Below are 17,879 nucleotides of genomic sequence, written 5' to 3'. Positions count from 1 at the left end.
CCTTCTCCTTGTGACCACGCGCCAGAAATACTTGCATAGATATATACGATATACATACGTGCTTGGGAGGCATATCTCTACTTTATTTTGGTATGATAAGCGGTATCTATAGTCAAGCATAAACAAAGCAGTACTTACAGCATCACCAACACACACACACACACGCACACACACCAGTGTTGCATCTATCTACTCTACGCCTCCATCTTCATCTAGATATGTATATTTGGGATATCCCAGTTTATAAGTTCAATATTTCACATAGATTAATGACGCCATCCCCTTTCAACTCACTCGACCACTCCGGACTACATCCCTTTTTACTTGCTGCTATCATGAAGCACCACTCATCATCCTATTCAAGTTAATCTGATTTAATTCAATTTAATTCAATTCAATTCCATTCCCAAGACGCCGTAGCTTTCTCTCATATAGGATATCCAGAAATGAAAACAAACAAACAAACAAAGAAGCAAATAGAAAGATAAAGATAAATATAAAGAAAAAAAAAAAAAACGAATGACCGAATGAACGCCGCAACCGCAATCTTATACAACCCCCACACTCCACCCATTTCTGGCAAAATGGGATGAGAACTCGTGTTATATGCGAAACAGAATCAAAAACACAAACAGAACAGGAGCGAATGACAGTGATATCTCGTAACTCTAGCAGCTGGTATCATTGATGAAAGACAAATCGATCAATCCAAGAAGAAAAAGAAGAGAAGGGGGAAAGAGTGAGTCATGATGCACATATAAAGGTGGCCGCGTTATTCTCGACTAGGCCGAGAAAGCCATCGAAAAAGAGAAAGAAAAGCAAGGAAGAAAGAAGGAAAGGGAAAAAAAATAAACAGGCAATGCTACGCTGCGTATATGCAAGAAAAAAAAGAATATTAAAGCAAGATAGAAGGGAAAAAATACTACCCGTGAGCTCGTCGTCGCCGTCCACGGGTGCTACCTTCGGGTCTGAGGGAAAGGACACTGTGTAACGCCGGGTCATCTCGACTCTTGTCCACGTGGTGAACCCGTACGTGTCTAAACTCCATTAGTATACCGTCACAGCCAATACAACCTTAGAAACATACCGCTGGAGATTATCTGGTCGTGGGTACTTATGTTGCTGGTCGGGACAAAACGGACACACGTATCCGGGCGAATTATGAACCAGGCCATGCCGGATCATTTCGTTTTTGCGTTTGAATCCTTTTCCACCCACGCCCCGAGAGCATCCGTCTACGGGACAGAAGTGGGGACGGTCTTGAGAATGGACGTTTGCGTGAGAGCTATGACTGTCAGTTCTGCACAAGGCGGTTACAAAGAGTAATGAGAGAGAGAGAAAGATGACTGACTTTAATAGGTATTGTGTTTGGAAAGGGGGAGCTGTGCATCCAGGATGGCGGCATTTATATGAACCGGTAGGGACTACCCCGTTGGGCGACGGATTCGCGGGGCTGAACGGCATCCGTTCGCATCCTCCCGCCGGTGGCGTGGGATCAACCGGGGTTGGGTAGTGCCCGGTTGGACTCTTACCTACCGGGCTGGCCGTATCGTACGGGGAGGTCAGATAGTGGATGTCGGATTTAAGGGGCGGGCGCCAGTAGGGAGCCTGGGAAGCGGGCGAAGATACGGCGGATAAATCTTTCGTACTCGCCGGGGACATGTGCGAATACGGGCTCGGTGGGATCTGCGGCGGGGGAAACGGCCCCGGGCGTTGGGACTCCCACGTAAAGTCATTCCGCGGTCTCTGTGGGGGAGACGTGGTGACCGGGGGAAGGGGGTAGGGCGATGTCCGATTGGTCGGACCGGGCGGCTCTGGGGGAACGCCCATCCGATACAGCGTGGTCTGGAGCGACGGCAGACTGGTGTGATTCTCCGGGGAGTTGGCGTTCGCGGTCGGCGGATGGAGCGCTGGGAGAGTATTCCGAGTGGGGCCCTCCGATGGTGGAATGATGAGCTTATTCCAGCTGAACGGCGAGTCGGGTTTCGGTTCCACCGGGCTACTCGGCAGCGGAAGCGTGGGAGACCGCGGCTTCGAGTTGAAGAAGCTGTCCTGAGGCGGGAGCGGCGCGTCCGGCTGAAGCATTTCAAGGGCACGCGATGCGGCCTCGTTCAACCCTTTTTCGTGATCAGATTGGGCCGTCGTTGGAGCCGTCGTTTGGATCGTCGGTTGCCCGGTCGAGTCGGTCGTCGCCGGGTTTTGGAAAGTTTTCCCTTTCGACCCCGGCTTGTAATCAAAGTCGACAAGATTTTCTAGCTTGAAGGAGTGAGTTCTCTCATATTCAGCAAGATCCGGACGGTTGGGCTCTAAATTTCGAATCAGCGCCGAGTTGCCTTCCGCCGAGGCATGTGTGGAGGTTTTCTGCAGGCGCTTACGGGATCCCGGCGATGGTCCCTCTCCTGTAGATTTCGCATCTTCGGCGTCGGTCGACTGCTCCTTCTCGTCAACTGCGAACGGCGGCGGTGTTGGTTCCTTAAGTCCATAGTGGATAACCTGGGGTTTTAGCTTGGGGGTGCGATAACCCTCATCGGAATCGGAATCAGTCATGGAGGCGGTGGTTTCGGACGCATTAGGCGTAGTAGCCTCTATGTATCCTAGGGATCCTTTCTTTTTTTTTTTTTTTTTTTAATATGATATCCCCGTGCAGCTTTGCGCCTACCGGGGAGACAGTAGGGCGGAGTGATTCAACAAATAAAGCACGAGGCGGTGGATGCCGTGGGTTCGGCCAATCAACGGGAGGTGCCACGTGCCCTGTCGAGTCGAAATCAGTATACGCGCCCAAGGCCGAGTTGAGGGCACGGGAGGTGGGCCAGGCAACAAAAAATAGACGAGACAACTACATGATTACACCGAAGAAAGCCAGGGAAAACAGGACCGGGGATTGAGTGGGGTGGTGGAGGAGGGAAGCCCGGATAAAGCATAGGCGGTGGGAGTTTGGAGGTCAACCGGGGACAAGATGGTAAACATTCATTTACCTAGACTTGGGTTCCCACCGGTCTAGGGAAAATCAAAAAAGGAGGCTGACCCAGCGGGAGAAAATTGGAAAGGAAAAAATGGAAGGTTGAGGAGAAAAGGGGGGTGAGGAGGGGAAAGAAAACGAGAAGACAAGAGCTGTACATGAATGGGGAGAGTGTTGCGCGCGAAATCAGATACAAACTGATCCCTCACTGGATAATTTGCAGCTGATGGCCCTGTTTTGGTGGCAAGTTTAATCCGAACCCCAAGAAACCAGCAAAGCCTTCAGGGAGGGACTCCACCGGGGCGCGCTTCGCGGGCCAGAAAGCCAGGCCTTTATCCAAGGAACATCAAGATCATCCCCCACCTTCCAACCCCCCTTTTTGAGGGCAGTGCAAGATGTAGGGGCGCGACAGATGTAAAAAAGTAAAAGATAGAGGATTGGGAATAGCCAAGTGTTTACCACATGTAACCAGAAAAGCAAAGGAGGGGGGAAAAGGGCCATCAAAAGGAGAAAATCGAACAAGGAAATTAAGCTTACCGAGTGAAGGTTCTCCAGGAACGGAGGACACGGCAGGAACCAGTCACACTGGCGGGTCTCAGATGAGGCTCAATCGGAGACTATTTGCACGTCACAATCGAGGAGCGGAAGCAACATGCCATGCGCATGAAGAGACTGCCACAGAATCGAGGAAGCGGCCAAGCGAGAGACAGGTTTCACCACAGCCCACGGACAGACGGAGATCAATCAATGATGCGATATTCCCGATCGTGAGAGAAGTGGAGGGGGAAAGAACCACGAGGTCATCCAAACCATAATCTCCTGACCGGTGTAGAAGAGGAGAGAAAAGAGTTGCAGTGGATGAGGGGAATCAAGAGAATAGTCGTAGTAATAACAATGGCGATAAAAATAAGTAGTTGGAGTAATAGTCGCAGTCGTAGTAGTAGTAGGAGTAGTAGGAGTAGTAGTAATCACAGGAACCACGATGGTAAGAATCGGGGCTAAATCGACCAGGTCGCCGATGAGGCTACCTTGGTTCGTTTGGAACGGGAGGTAAAAAAGTTCTTGGCAAGGGAAACACAGAAACAAAAAATAAAATAGTCAAAGTGGGAGAGTCAGAGGGGAAATCCAAAGCACATCGAGGGGAGGCGAAGAAAAGGTTGTTGGGATGGGAAGCGGTCAAGCGTCACTCTAAACAGTCACGGCAGAATAAGACCCCAGTTCTGGATGGTCTGGAGACTGGAGATTGGAGGAGATCGATGGATGACTGGGGTAGGCAGAACAGAAATAATGACCAGGTCAGAACCTCGTCGGGAGGTAGAGAGGTAGAGGTAGAATGATGGTCAGAAGGAATGTTTCTCCAAGAAGGACCTATGAATTCGAAAGATCCACTTTTGAAGGTGGAGAAAGAAGTTGAACCAGCCAGCAGGCAGGCAAGTTTGCTCTGGTTGGTCTTTAGGTCAGGGCCAGCTTGACTTGGCTGTTTTTTCCTTGTTCTGTGTTATTATCTGAGAGAGATCATTCCTTTCTTTCTTTTTTTTTGCTGCTGATTTATTTGTTGATCGATTGATTGATTGATTGACCTTTTCTTTTTTTTTTCTTTCTCCCGGATGACCTCTGTTATCTCTTTAAGAGGGAAAAAAACCCCCCCAATGATCAAAAGAGAGACCAAGACCAGGTCTGGAAGCTGACTCCAGACGCCACGGCAGCAAACAAAGTGGGGGTAGACACAGAGTCTAGTCGGGTTTATACCGTCCAGCTGATGTCGCAACAACAACACGTCGTCGCAATACCGATCACCTTGGTGCCTTAGGTATCTTCCCCAGAGTAAAATAGAGAAGAATCAAGGATCCGTCAAACCGATCGAATAAATGTCCTACTTGTCTGGTTTATGAAGAAGAATGATGACGATGATTATTATGGTGGTCACGTCCACGAGGTCGAGCCAGCCGCAGTCCGAGACCCGGCACTAAACCCAAACGGAGCCTCCACGTCCCGCCTCGGCGCGGCATGAGGCTCTCGTCTGTCCCGCCGGTCATTGGCGGATGCACGAGGGCAAAACGAGGAGGCTGAATTATTCCTCTGCATCGAATCGTGGAACATATTATCTATCTTTCTTTCTTTCTTTTTTTTTTTTTTTAAAAAAAATACAATTGGATAAATAGTTATACAAGCTGGTACGATCTATGAGATGAATCTATGATTAATCTATCATTCTCTATGATATTTATTCATGATCAATTCAGGGAAATAAAGAATATATATTCCAGAATAACAGAGATCCCACAGAGATCATCCCATGATTAGTAACCAAGGTGCTTCCACCGCCTTCCCCCTCCCTCGTGACTTGACCGCCACAAACAAGAGCCTTGCTGGCGCTATCAACTTAATGATTATAGACTTCGAGCCTGGCGTAGACGGACCCCGTCCGGATGGCCTTCCGATCCTCAATCAGCCGGACCGGGTGCAGGAAAGAAAAAAACAATAAAACAGAAAATTATGAAAAAATAATCGACTTGGCAGACTGCAAAGTACTGAAGACTCCGTATAAGAGGGAATGCTAATGAGCCAAATTTGATTAATCTTTCAATCTACGTATGGTTTTTTTTCCTTTCCTCTACGGAATACACTTTTGTTTTATTTATATTTCCCTTTATTGTCCTCATCCCCTCTGACTATTGATTAAATATTGATCCTACAATCAATCACTTCCTTCCGGTTGATATTTCCGGCCTTGGCAACCGTCGTGGTGTTTGGTCCAGTTTTCCTGGAGTGGATACCAGGTCGACTAAGTCGGTCGAAGATGATTGCCTAGTTGAGAGTAGGAGATGTGAAATATCTCTCGCGTTTTACTTCCGTCCAGAAAAAGAAAAGAAAGAAAGAAAAAAGGAAGGAAGAAGGCTAGGAAAGGAGAAATCAAGAAGCCTGACGATTGTGATTGCGACCAAGCGGGACACTTCAAAACCAACCAGAACGAATCGGATGCGTTCAGGAGGGGACCACCCTGCCTGAAGAATGGAATCTGAGTCGTTTCGTTGGAGCCGCCCGCTGCTCGATACCGTGGACCAGTCGACCGCATATTTTTGTAAGCAGAAGGTTTGGCTAGGTCGGTAGGGGAGAGAATTGGGGGAATTGGGAGGGAACTGGGGAGGGAGTTGGGGCAAAGAATGAATGGGTGGGGGGCAAAGATGAGATGAAAGGACACTAAGAGGAGGGGAAAGGAGGGGGGGAGAGCCGATCCATCCGGGATTACTGACTGGGCTATAGCCTAGTTATGGCCCAGTGCGACAGATTTGCCTCGAGGGAGTCAATCAATCATAATCTGCAGGGAATGGAAAGAGTATTACTGGAGGAAACACTATCAAGTGACATGGTACGATCAGGTTGAGGTGATAAACGATGGGGCAAGACAAGGCAAGGTCCACTTTTGCCTCTTTTGTTGGAGAATCAACCGCACTCCAGAGCATGAGCCACATCAATCTTACGACTAGATCCTTATATAGCGGATCTTGGATTCCACTATTAGTATCTAGGATCATACCTACCTAGGTAGGATGATAGGTTAGCATAGTACGATAGTAGTACCTAGGTAGCTACGAACAACCCCAGGTATAATTGGCCCTACTATCCTACTACCTAATTAGGCAGCAGACTAGCACAATTTGAACGATGGAACTATGTCTGACCATCATGGTATCATATCACGATCCCTGTTAAGGTGAACGGGCGACATCATCGCCATCGTCGCCCTCAGAAAGCACCCCCAGCCTCTTCCCCCTCCCGCATCCTTCCACGCTACATATAGTAACGGGAGCGACGATCACTCCACCTTGGAGAACTAACTACAGGGTTTCTTCAGATCGGTTACCAGCCTCACGTTGACAATCTCCATTCCTACTAGTATCTACGGCGTACATAGTACATACTCACTCGGACTACTCATGCCATCTGGTTCAGATAATTGATCAACACTGTCCATTATTATCAACACTGACACTGACTGACTGCCCGACAAGACTGGAATAACCCACCTAAACAACATGCGGCGCAAGCCACAACCAACGGGCATGCCACGGAACTCGGCGTAAACATTTCCTTCCATCGGAGGTCCAGCTATACCTACATTATGCATACATATATCCTTACCTACCTACCTACCGTAAGTGCGCGGCTGAATCCATCATCCATGGATATGTGTACGGAATACTCGATTAGGAAATAGGATAAGCAGACAAGAGTGCCAATCAGATACATTCACAACAACAAAGGAATCTCTTCCGCCAGACTAGAATAAACCATAAGGGTTACAAAAGTCAAAAGAACAGAAGGATCACACAGCTCGTGGGAGCCGCACCCAATAATACCTACTTACCTCCCTACCTCTATCTACCTACCACTTACTTAGCATGGTCCAAGCGTGGGGCTTAGTAGATGCGCTGTTGCTGACATGCATTCGATCTAGTCCCACTCGTTGGGGCTTACGGAGGAAAGCATGTAGGTAGGTAGGAGGTAAGGTGGGTTTGAGTTAGGACTAATCAATATCTGCTCATACAAGCACGACGTGAGAAGACACCAAGAAGGAATTATAATAGAGTAGGTCGGGTGTTTCCTGGCTTGGCGCATATACGAGGTGAAGGAAGGACGAATTTGGATTTAGGTTGGTGGGGTGCTGACGCTGCTGATGGATGGATGTCTGCCCACCCAGTACTCATCCTGGCGAGTGGGGATCGCGGGATGTTGACAACTGGCAAGAGGGTGGTGGGATTACTCTGACGTGCAGATTCGAGTTGCACTGCAGTTGGGTGGGTGTAATACTTTGGATTGAGTATTGATGGGGAGGATGATGGTGATGATGGTGATGATGACGATTATGCAGTGGGTGGGTGGAATGACTATGGATTGGACATGCGGCTGGTCTTCGCTATTCAATGAAACTGCATAAACAAACATCTAGATACAGGTCTACGATGATCACCGTAGACTGTCCCCTCTAAAATATTCTAGCTAGAATACCGTCGGGCCACCGATTCCTGCTTACCATGCATATACGGGTGACGTGCCTTACTCCACAAAAGAGGAGGTTCTGTTTGATCACCAAAAGGCCCGGGCGCAAATGAAATTCCTCTTTTTCTAGAGCTTGCCCTTCTGGCGCACCGCCGCCTGAGCCTGCTTGACGCGCTCCCAAGCTCCCAACGCAAACGGGGTCGTCTTCTGCGCGTACTCCGCCGCCCGCGCACTGCTGGCCTGTCTCAGCGCATGCCGGGCCTTGATCCCCTGCATGATGACCGAACTCCGCCATTGGAAGAAGGCATCCCCCCAGATGATGTCCGGCACGGGGTTCCAGCCGGCCACTTGGCCATACAGCCGCAAACAGTCGTCCCGCGTCGGCAGGCCAGCCGTCACGCCCGGCTGGAAATTCGCGACCGTGTGGTCCGTTCCGTCTAGGAAGTAAGGACTGGTCAGGTTGCAGACGTCCGACAGCGGATGCCCGACCGTCGCCATCTCCCAGTCCAGGATGCCAATGACGCGCGGCTCCGTCTTGTGGAACACCATGTTGTCGATCTTGTAGTCGCCGTGCACTAGCGTGCCTCGGTCTTGCGGCTGCGTCGCCTTGTTGGCGAAGAACCGCACCATTTCTGCGAAGTGCGGCAGCTCGCCCACGGGCTCCTTGCTTTCTACGTCCACGGCCTGCGACTGTGCCTTGGACACCGCGGTGAATGTGGCGATCTGGCGATCGTAGAACCCAGACGGCTTTCCGAATCCCTCCAGTCCGATGGATTGAGGCACAACCCGGTGGAATTTGGCGAGCGTCCGCACGGCGTCTTCCCAACTGTAAGGGCGTCAGCCATGGCCCCCCTTAACTTGACACACAATGGGGATAAGGGACATACAGCGCTTTTCTCTCCTCAGGCCCAACCTCAGGCATGGCCGGATCGATGAATATCCGCCCGTCCAGAAACTCCATGATATAGAAAGGGGTGCCGACGACGCTGGAATCCTCGCACAGGCAGTACGTCTTGGGCACGGGGACGTCGGTCTGTTCCAGCGCATGGATGATCTTGTATTCGCGCTCCACCTTGTGGGCCGTCTTCGACAGGAGCTTTCCGGGGGGCTTCTTCCGCAGCACGTAACGCTGTCCGTCGACGGTGGTGAGCAGGTAGGTGGGGTTTGATTGGCCAAAGCCGAACTAGACATCAGTTAATTACATACTGTCCTGGAATCCAGAGGCTGAAGGTATACACACCTGCTTCACCTGCAGGGGAGTCTTGATCTCGGGCACATTGCGATCGAGATAGCGCTCCAAGGACGGGATGTCAATGGGCTGGCGCACTGCTCCAGCCATGATCGCGAGGATAATTACCGACCGTACGGGTCAATGTAACTTTGGATATATACTGTGTATGGGAAACACACGATCACAGACCAGCTGGGACCAGTGCTCGAGGGGCTCGTAATAAGGGACCGAAGAGGCACTCTTTCTAATCGTCGCAGCCGTACCCGGACCGAGGCAAAACAGCCGTGTTTGATTGGCACCGGCTGCGGGGATTTATTAGTGCCTTAGCAGTAAGGACGGTAGTGTCAGTGGGCCTTTCAGCTGAAGTTGATCGGTCATAAAATTACTCATCCGATTATGCACAGCAGCAGTGCAAAATAGACAAATAGTTAAAACAAGGCAAACTAGTCAAACAGACAAACCACTTAACGCGGGACGCGTCTCACCGCCAGACGCGTCTCATCAAGGACTTCACTGGTTGGAAGCAAAAGAACGACAGAGTAAGGGCCCTGTCCATGCAGCAGCAATCCATACACCGCATATCTCGAGCCCTCCTCTCATCCAAACCTCATCATCCTTTTTCATCCTCCATCCGCCCATCCCTCACCTCCTCACCCCAAACAAGAAGTATCATGACCAAGGAGACCACGCCCCCACCTCCCGCTGCCACCGCCGCCACCCAACAAACCACCGTCCCCCACGAGCCTCCCTCCCTCCCCAACTCCCCCCTCGCCAAACGCACCAAGACCAACACCACCCAGGAAGAAGAACAGACCCAATCCGCCACAATGACCAAAGACCTCTCCACCTCGCAGGCCCCGCCTCCCCTGCTCGTCAAGAAGCTCAATGACAAGGCCCGTGCCCCCACGCGCGGCTCTGCCTTCGCTGCCGGCTACGATGTTTACAGCGCTAAGGAGACTGTCATCCCGGCTAAGGGCAAGGCGTTGGTAGATACTGGTATTGCTATTGCTGTTCCGGCTGGGACTTGTATGTTTCCTCTAAATATTTGAAGAGATTGGAAAACTCAAGGAAGACTAACTGGAATGAACAGACGGCCGCATCGCCCCCGCAGCGGCCTCGCGTCGAAACACTTCATCGACACAGGCGCGGGCGTCATCGACGCTGACTACCGTGGCGAAGTCAAGGTGCTGCTGTTTAACTTTTCTGAGGTCGATTTCACGGTCCAGGAGGGGGATCGCGTTGCTCAGTTGATTGTGGAGCGGGTGAGTTTTCTTCTCTTTTATTCTCATCTACATATATATATGATACTAACAGTCTTATGTGTACAGATCTACACTCCGGAAGTCACAGTCGTCGAAGAGCTGGAAGAGAGTGTGCGCGGCGCGGGCGGTTTCGGGAGTACTGGTACTAACTAAGTAGCACCTAGTGCAGGTGTCTTACTAGTTAGGCTTGGTTATATCAACGAGAAATATGAAAACAAAATGGTTAGATAAAATGAACAATCATGAGCTATTATACAGCAGGATAGTACTGGTTACCATGGTGGTTATTCAACCATCTCTTGAACCCATTCTCCGGTGTATATAGACGGATGCTAGATATCATGATGAAAGACTACCATAGAGCATTCTTCGGGCTTTTACATCGGTTTCAATAGTCTCGGATATGCTATGCTTATGTATGTCATAATCATTTCTATACTTCATAATAGATTCTATAACATCGCCTCAAACATCCATCTCATCCAAAAGCAAGCCAAGAAAAACCCAACAATTCACCCGCGACGAATCCCCAACACCATAATCAACCCACTCCGCGCAGAATACTTCTCCCCACTAACATCCCCCGGCAACAGATGCCCATCCCCATTCGCAACCAGCGCCTCAGCAAGCGTACACTTCCCCACCTCCGCAAACCCCAGCCCCCGATACAAGCTGACCGTAGCGTGGTTCTCAGGCTTCACCATCAGCCGCACCAGAACCTCCCGCGGAGAGACTTTGTAAGAAGCAAGGTAATTCAGCGCCTCCTGGCACAGTTTCTTTCCTAGCCCCCGCCCGCAATGCTCGGGGAGCGTGAACAGGCTGAGCATTTGCCATAGTTCTTCGCCGGTGGGGCTCTTTTGCCCTGATTCGGGGGGGAGGGCGAAGTCTGAGGGTGATTGTGGGCCTCGGAGGGTTAGTTGGCCGATCCAGGTGCTCGCTAATGAGCTCTGCGAGTCTGATGGATCGTTGTTTTGGGTGGGTGTCGCGGCGCAGATGAATGTCTCTTTTCCGGTCGCTGTGAGACGGTTGATCCATTCGGTGTCTGCGAAGGCGGATTCTATCTCGTAGGTCGAGGAGAACGACGTCGGTGCCACGGAGAGGGCATGCAGGCGCAGCTGTTTGTACTTTTGGGCTGTTGACGCCGTCACATCTTCTTTGGCGATGCGGAAGAATGAGTATTCGTAGTCAGTTGACATGTTGGAGATTGTAGGTGTGGAATGGTTATTTATGAGTTATATCACGAGAGTCATGGATGTCTGGCGAGCGGAATCGCGGGGGTTGTCCGATACACAAGTTAAATGACGGCGATCTTGATGCGCTTTGCCGGGATTGGTTCAGCGGTGTGCCGAGGATAAGGTGGAGTTTCAATCCAATTACTGGAGACGATGGAATCAAAGATAGAAAAAGTGTCCATTATAACTACCAGGTGGGGCGGATTTCGCTCTTTAGGTGTTATCACTTTATAGGACAAAATTCTTATCTAGCAAGAGACGATTTCGCCCGCTTTCTCACGCTATTATCAATTTCCCAGGATATCAAGACGTAACTATCGCTGCGCTCAGTTAGGTTCTTAGGGGACGCTTATAAACCGTTGTTCACTGTCTAATCTTATTATCTGATACTTCCCTTACCGGAATGAGTCAAAAGCCATTAAAGGCACATGTGTATATGTATGTTTCTGTTGAAATATTCTATTCGTATCATGACATCGGTATAATGCGTCTAATGCTAGTCTTTAATCTTTTTCTACTTTCCGTGTATGTGCTCTACCGAGGTAGATCCTCCTCCTTCCACTCCTGCGGGTGGAACTCCACCGTAGGCTCACGGAGGAACCGGGCATTCCGCACCAGCCGCACCTCGGCGGCTTTCGTCTGGCGGAGATGGAGGCGCTTCTGGGCGTCTACCTGAGCGAGGGCATTGTCGTCCGGGGCAGTCGGCGTGGCGGCTAGCTCCGCATTGCGCGCCTCCATGGTCTTCTCCAGCACGTTGTGCATGCTGGCCAGAACCTTGACAGTCGATTGGGCCAGGGGGAGATCCGTTGCCTTGACGTCATCGGGGGAGACCCAGGACCGCGTCGTTCTGAGGGTGGGTGAGGCGGCGAAGACGGCCTCGCGGAGTCGGGCGACTGTTAGCGCGGCGAACATGTCGCCTGTGCCGCTGAAGTAGCAGTCTAGAGCGGGGACGTCCACGCGGAAGAGGCGCGGGGAGCCATCGGAGCGGGTCGTGGATCCGATGACTGTGAGGGTGGTGGGTGAGGTAGTGGTGGATGGGTTGGTGGTGAGGTCGGATAGTTGCACGGAAGTGATGATGACGTGGGGGACATTATAGGTCTTGTGGATTGCGCTGATGGCTTCGGCGAGGGTGCTGAGAGAGGTGATTTTGACTCCAGAGAGAACTCTGCATGGATTAGTTTACCAGACGGAGGACTCGATCTTTATTCGATGCGAGGAGACAAATGAAAGAAGATCAAAGAAGAGAAGGATGGCGTACTCGGCTTCGAATTGATTGGGTAGAATCAAGTCGGCATGATGGATGACGTTTTTGTAGGCGGGAACCACATCATCATTCACATATAGACGGCCCTGGTCGCCCATGACAGGGTCCAACACTAGGGGTTGTCAGAAAAACAGAAAACACAAATGGCGGTAGGGTCTTACCCCAGAAGAACGATCCAGGGTTCTTCTCAGTCTTGCGCTGGAGATCCATGCCAATAGCTCCGACCGCCTCTACGGCAGCGGCGCTGGGGGCGTACCCGGACAGCATGACATCGAAGTCAGTGAGATTGCTCTGGCGCATGCCTTCATAGATGGTAGTGATCTCATCCGCAGTGGCGCGCGTGCCCTTGAATTGCCGGTATCCGGTGTGGTTGCCTAGACTTCTGATCAGCTGGAGGATTCATTCGCGTCATTGATGGTGACTATTCCGATGACTCACTGAAATGGACGGTGTTCAATGCGGCCACGTCGCAACCCAGTAGTTGCATGACCGCTGTGGCCATTTTGTTCCCGACATATCTAACACCAGAAGATTAGTCGCCATGGCCTGTTTATATGGCGGTGGTAGGGGTTTCAGCTCCCCCGATATCAAAATTGCGGGGGAGGGGCACCCTCCGGGCCGTATGGGGGTTGCCTCTGGGTTCACAGAGTCAGAACATGAACATACCCATAGGCTACCTGTTATTAAGTTCGGTTAGTATCACAGACATCACGCGTCGTTTAACGTTTTCCCGTGGCATACTTACATGACTGGCAATCGCCAGGACCCTGGTCTCGGGGACCACAGGATCTGCGGACATGACGGAGGGGCTGATCCTGACACGCACGGGGTAAGGGCGGGGAAGAACAAGAATGAGCTCGAGTAATATCGACAGGTTGTTTAATTCAGAAATCAATCAATTGTGACAAACGTGGGGATGTCAGATCTGAATTGAAGTCATCCAGGCTGGTTAGTCAGGAAAGATCGATGTTGGCCAAATGCGATCAAGTTCGGCGCCGGTGGAGATGGAGCATTCGGGGGGCCTTGATTGGCGGTGCCGGCCGGTCGGTCACATCCGTTCCATTCTTTTTTCTTCCATCTACAATCCTCACTTGTAGTCTTTGATTTTGATCTAACTTTGACTGATCTTTATCTTTTAGTCTTGGATTCATGCTAAGTTTTATTGAATCTAGTGAGGCATTCTAGCTGTGGATTCTCTCTCATTGTGTTGTTTTTTACGGAATGCAGGTGACTAATTCATAGAAAAGATTAACCTGCTTGACCTACTGCGGACTAAGGACATACGTCTTGCCATGACTTGAACTGCGGTGTTGCTGTGTGCTACTATTAGAAGAACCTCTAAATGCAGGTGCAGTGGAGGGATCTAGGTCCCATACTCGGATAGCTTGTCATCCCAAATTCATCGCATTGACTAACACTACTGAACTCGTCTTGCCGCGGACGATGAGAGTCCGCTCCATTCAGCATCGGACAACGCAGGACGTCTGTTCCGGGGCTTCTGCAACAGCGACTTGATACTCGAGATTGACTGAACGTAGCGGCCACTCTCCCTGAGGCTCAGCGTTATCGGATCATCTAGCTGCTTGCTATGACGCGCTTGCCAGATTTTCCGAATCGCAGCCTCCACGTCATCTTCACTGTAAGCGGCAATTGCCATGGCGGCAGCGAGGTATTGTGACGGTTTTCGATAATAGGGCCCTATCTTTCCATCATGGAAGATACCAGATTGTGCTACCTTGCGGGAATAATCTTGGAAGGTGGAGTATTCATACGCCCGAGATGTCTGGGCCTGAAACCAATCCTCGATATTGGGAATCCTGTACAGTCCCAGGAGCTTGGCATACTGGTTGGCTCTCTTATTCATTTGGAGCCGATTGATGAGCACGCGGCGCAGGCGCAGCTTCCCGCGGACGTCTAAGAGGCCTTCGTAGTATTCGCGGATCGTTCGGAATACCACTTGATGCTCAATCGTCTGATGCCCCGGGTTGGAACTAGAGTACTGCCGCATTAGGTACTTCATAGACCAGGGGGAAACCAGACCCCGGGCAGTCCTTCCGTAGCCACCAGTCGCTTCAGGGAAGTCTTCATCGACGACGAGGGGATGGCGCTCCTTCCAGGCAACAATCTCCGGATCGTCACCGTCGATGAAGCCTGCTTCAAACTTTTTCCTATCCCGCTTTGGGTGGGGATCAGAGGCCAACGCCGTGGGTAACTTGTCGTAGTTCTCTTTGTAGTGGTGCAGACTGTAGCCCGTCCTTTTCCAAAACTTTTCCTGCGATTCTGGGTCGCTAAAGACCGGGGAGGATCCGTAACCGTAGTCGATGTTAACTGGTAGACAGAGCCGGTGCATTTCTGCTACCAGGGCAATCGTCAATTCCCGATACTCGCGGGATGTGTCCTCATCCGGAGCCGGGGGAAGAAAGGGTGGTTCTTTCACGAGCTCGGAAATTGCGGCCGATGAAAATAGCCCACCAGCGTGTCTCTGCGAATTCGACCATGCAAAACCGAATGATTCCTGTTCCGTTTCTGCTGCTGCAAGGATTGTCGCTGTCAAATTTCTGCCGCTGAAATCTGTGGTCTCAACCCAATGACCGGAAAAACACGATGTCATAAACATAGTCGTCCGGACGCTTGGGAATTCCGAAAGAATGGATGCGATATGGCTGGGTTTCAGGTACTTTTGTTCACAGTCGCCGTCGGTAAGCAGATCAACACCGAGGCATAAGCCACCGGCAGAATCATAATCGCCGTGTGAGAAAATCATGATAAGTACGTCATCTCCAAATTCTGTGGCATCAGCAATCGTATTCTTTAGTTGCTGCATGAAGAAGTCTCGCAGGTCGTCTCCTTTCGGTCCGATCGTAACCTTTGCCAGTACCTGAGGTAACAGGTTCTCGTCGAGAACGACTTTCCGGGTTTCAAACGGATCCCCATGGATGAACCCAGAAGCCCATTTTGTTCGCACGGGCTTCGTCACTTCTGGTTCATCGTCATCAATTACTTCTAGCGTCACCTTGTCTTCTTTGCCGTATTTTTGCAAAAGATAATCGGGAGACATCGAGGTGATCCATTTTTGGGCTTTACCCATGCCGTCGAGAACATGCAGCCACAAGTAGAAATCGGATACCATCCACCCGTCACCTAGGGATGGGCTTGCTGCCTTTGAGGCGCTCGAAGGTTCATCAACGCCCAGAACAGCAATGACGCGGGTTTGCGGTGTGACATTGGGAGCATTTTGCGTGTCGCGGGTGGGAATCACAGGATCAACCTTGAGCCGCTTGCTTGCGTATTCCGCGTGCGCCTTACAGGCTTTGCCAGCTTCGTCTATGCTCCCATGATGCGCTTCTAGCTCGCTTTTTGCGTGTGCACGATCAACCTTGTATTCTTTCATGAGCAGCCGGGTGAGATATTCAGTCTGAGCAGCCTGTAAACTATCCCCATATCCACTGTCGATGATATCCTGGACTTCTTGAAAGTATATTTCCTTCCATTCTCTCAACAAGGGCACGATGGCGCGGGTAATTCCTCGTCTCTCCACGATGTCATAGAGGCTGGCGGTATCACTGACCGCAATTTCCTCCTGTGCGCAAATGTGCTCCACATTTTCCGGCTCAAGGAGCAGTAGGTATGCTTGCCATGCGACTAAAGACGCTTGTTCCGAGACTTCGCGAGTCTCACGAGCACCATGTATCATGTCCGCAATGGATAGTGAAGTCTGGAAACATCTGGCTGCTCGTGCTTGTGAACAGTTCAAGACAAACTGGAGAATGGCACGCTTCCCATCCTGCTCCGTAAACTTGGACTTTTGCATGAGACTCTCGAGCGCCTGCAGAATGTTGCCTGGCTTCTTGAGATTTGCAAGAGTCTGCTGGGCAGTTTCGCGGTCGATGTTGACAAGGCATTGGAACCTAGCGAGACATTCCCGCCGCCTGTCTCTGCCGTGATACATTCCCTCCGCCCTTGCTTTTAGAAAGATCATGTACATATCCTCATGTTCCGCAGTGTCACTTCTGAGAAGAATCCTGATAACCTTTTTGAGATCCTTTCTGGGTAGCTGAGTGAGCTCACCCGCCTGCTCTAGTAGGTCTTCAGGCACCTTCTCCTTCTTGAACGCCTTTCGCAGCATTGTTGTTATTTTGTCGTAAATCAGCGGACTGGCGTCTGAAAGTAAAATATTGGTGTTGCACTGTATGATGTAGGGGTTTCCAGGGTTGAAAGAGAGATGAAAAGAAGGATCAAGAGTAAAGTGAGAGATGGAGAGATGGAGAGATGGAGAGATGGAGAGATGGAGAGATGGAGAGATGGAGAGATGGAGAGATGGAGAGATGGAGAGATGGAGAGATGGAGAGATGGAGAGATGGAGAGATGGAGAGATGGAGAGATGGAGAGATGGAGTAAAGTGAGAGATGGAGTGATGGCGAGGTGGAGCAAAGTGAGGGATAGAGTAAAGTAAGAGATGGAGTGGAGTAAGAGATGGAGTGAAGTAAGAGATGGAAAGTGAAGTGTAAAGTGAATGGTGCTCTCAGACACTGCCCTTGAAGGGAGTGAATGAGTTGAGGTGAGTGATATAGATCCATGTGAGCGCTGACATGCCTAAAAGATAAGGCAAAAATCATGTCATGATGAGGCAATCATGTATTTATCCTTACAATAGTTTGGATATGCTATCTATTAAATAGCCAAATAGCTTCTTGTTATTCTCCTTCCATTCTAAAAATCTTGACTAGTTAACATAACGAAGTAGCTCAATATAGCCGATCGTTTGTATAGCCTCAACCTGATCTGAGATGTATATATGATCGGCAGGTCTGGGCCCACATTGATCTTATTGAGAGCCTTGGGGCCTGGGGGCCTGAGGGCCTGAGAGCCTGAAAGATGTGAGCCTCGAGCCCCAGTCATCAGTCTGCGAAGAGATTCTCCGGCCGAAGCC

General features: G+C 50.5%; 7 protein-coding genes across 7 annotated transcripts; 1 reads left to right on the top strand and 6 right to left on the bottom strand.

The window, feature by feature from the left end:
* Positions 1–522: 522 nt before the first annotated feature.
* P168DRAFT_267530 (uncharacterized protein) lies at positions 523–2,589 on the bottom strand. Its single transcript, XM_024835048.1, has 3 exons — positions 1,352–2,589; positions 1,088–1,285; positions 523–1,037 (listed from the first exon to the last, which is right to left on the bottom strand). The coding sequence occupies exons 1-3, from the start codon at positions 2,545–2,547 to the stop codon at positions 923–925; spliced, it is 1,509 nt and encodes a 502-aa protein (XP_024693414.1). The 5' UTR covers positions 2,548–2,589; the 3' UTR covers positions 523–922.
* Positions 2,590–7,271: 4,682 nt separating this feature from the next.
* P168DRAFT_289684 (uncharacterized protein) lies at positions 7,272–7,641 on the bottom strand. The gene has a single exon (XM_024837056.1). It carries the CDS (start codon positions 7,577–7,579, stop codon positions 7,415–7,417), a length of 165 nt encoding a protein of 54 aa, XP_024693413.1. The 5' UTR covers positions 7,580–7,641; the 3' UTR covers positions 7,272–7,414.
* A 445-nt stretch (positions 7,642–8,086) lies between these two features.
* P168DRAFT_267528 (phosphotransferase family protein) lies at positions 8,087–9,388 on the bottom strand (the record flags this gene model as incomplete). The annotated part of the gene is made up of 3 exons (XM_024835047.1): positions 9,201–9,388; positions 8,848–9,143; positions 8,087–8,786 (listed from the first exon to the last, which is right to left on the bottom strand). Exons 1-3 carry the CDS (start codon positions 9,297–9,299, stop codon positions 8,087–8,089), a joined length of 1,095 nt encoding a protein of 364 aa, XP_024693412.1. The 5' UTR covers positions 9,300–9,388.
* Positions 9,389–9,741: 353 nt separating this feature from the next.
* Positions 9,742–10,774, top strand: P168DRAFT_289681 (deoxyuridine 5'-triphosphate nucleotidohydrolase). The gene is made up of 3 exons (XM_024837055.1): positions 9,742–10,221; positions 10,282–10,453; positions 10,520–10,774. Exons 1-3 carry the CDS (start codon positions 9,863–9,865, stop codon positions 10,604–10,606), a joined length of 618 nt encoding a protein of 205 aa, XP_024693411.1. The 5' UTR covers positions 9,742–9,862; the 3' UTR covers positions 10,607–10,774.
* A 191-nt stretch (positions 10,775–10,965) lies between these two features.
* Positions 10,966–11,649, bottom strand: P168DRAFT_281179 (GNAT family N-acetyltransferase; the record flags this gene model as incomplete). Its single annotated transcript, XM_024835914.1, has 1 exon — positions 10,966–11,649. The coding sequence occupies one exon, from the start codon at positions 11,647–11,649 to the stop codon at positions 10,966–10,968; it is 684 nt and encodes a 227-aa protein (XP_024693410.1).
* A 524-nt stretch (positions 11,650–12,173) lies between these two features.
* On the bottom strand, positions 12,174–13,885 carry P168DRAFT_267522 (pyridoxal kinase). The gene is made up of 6 exons (XM_024835046.1): positions 13,695–13,885; positions 13,616–13,626; positions 13,388–13,467; positions 13,111–13,323; positions 12,944–13,061; positions 12,174–12,850 (listed from the first exon to the last, which is right to left on the bottom strand). Exons 1-6 carry the CDS (start codon positions 13,746–13,748, stop codon positions 12,220–12,222), a joined length of 1,107 nt encoding a protein of 368 aa, XP_024693409.1. The 5' UTR covers positions 13,749–13,885; the 3' UTR covers positions 12,174–12,219.
* A 451-nt stretch (positions 13,886–14,336) lies between these two features.
* On the bottom strand, positions 14,337–17,280 carry P168DRAFT_289679 (uncharacterized protein). Its single transcript, XM_024837054.1, has one exon. It carries the CDS (start codon positions 17,073–17,075, stop codon positions 14,367–14,369), a length of 2,709 nt encoding a protein of 902 aa, XP_024693408.1. The 5' UTR covers positions 17,076–17,280; the 3' UTR covers positions 14,337–14,366.
* Between the last annotated feature and the right edge of the window lie 599 nt (positions 17,281–17,879).

The sequence above is a fragment of the Aspergillus campestris genome, assembly GCF_002847485.1.
Source record: "Aspergillus campestris IBT 28561 chromosome Unknown P168scaffold_5, whole genome shotgun sequence".
Lineage (NCBI taxonomy): Eukaryota > Fungi > Ascomycota > Eurotiomycetes > Eurotiales > Aspergillaceae > Aspergillus > Aspergillus campestris.
Note: the sequence above shows the minus strand (reverse complement) of the source record. Positions and strands in the feature narration are given on the sequence as shown.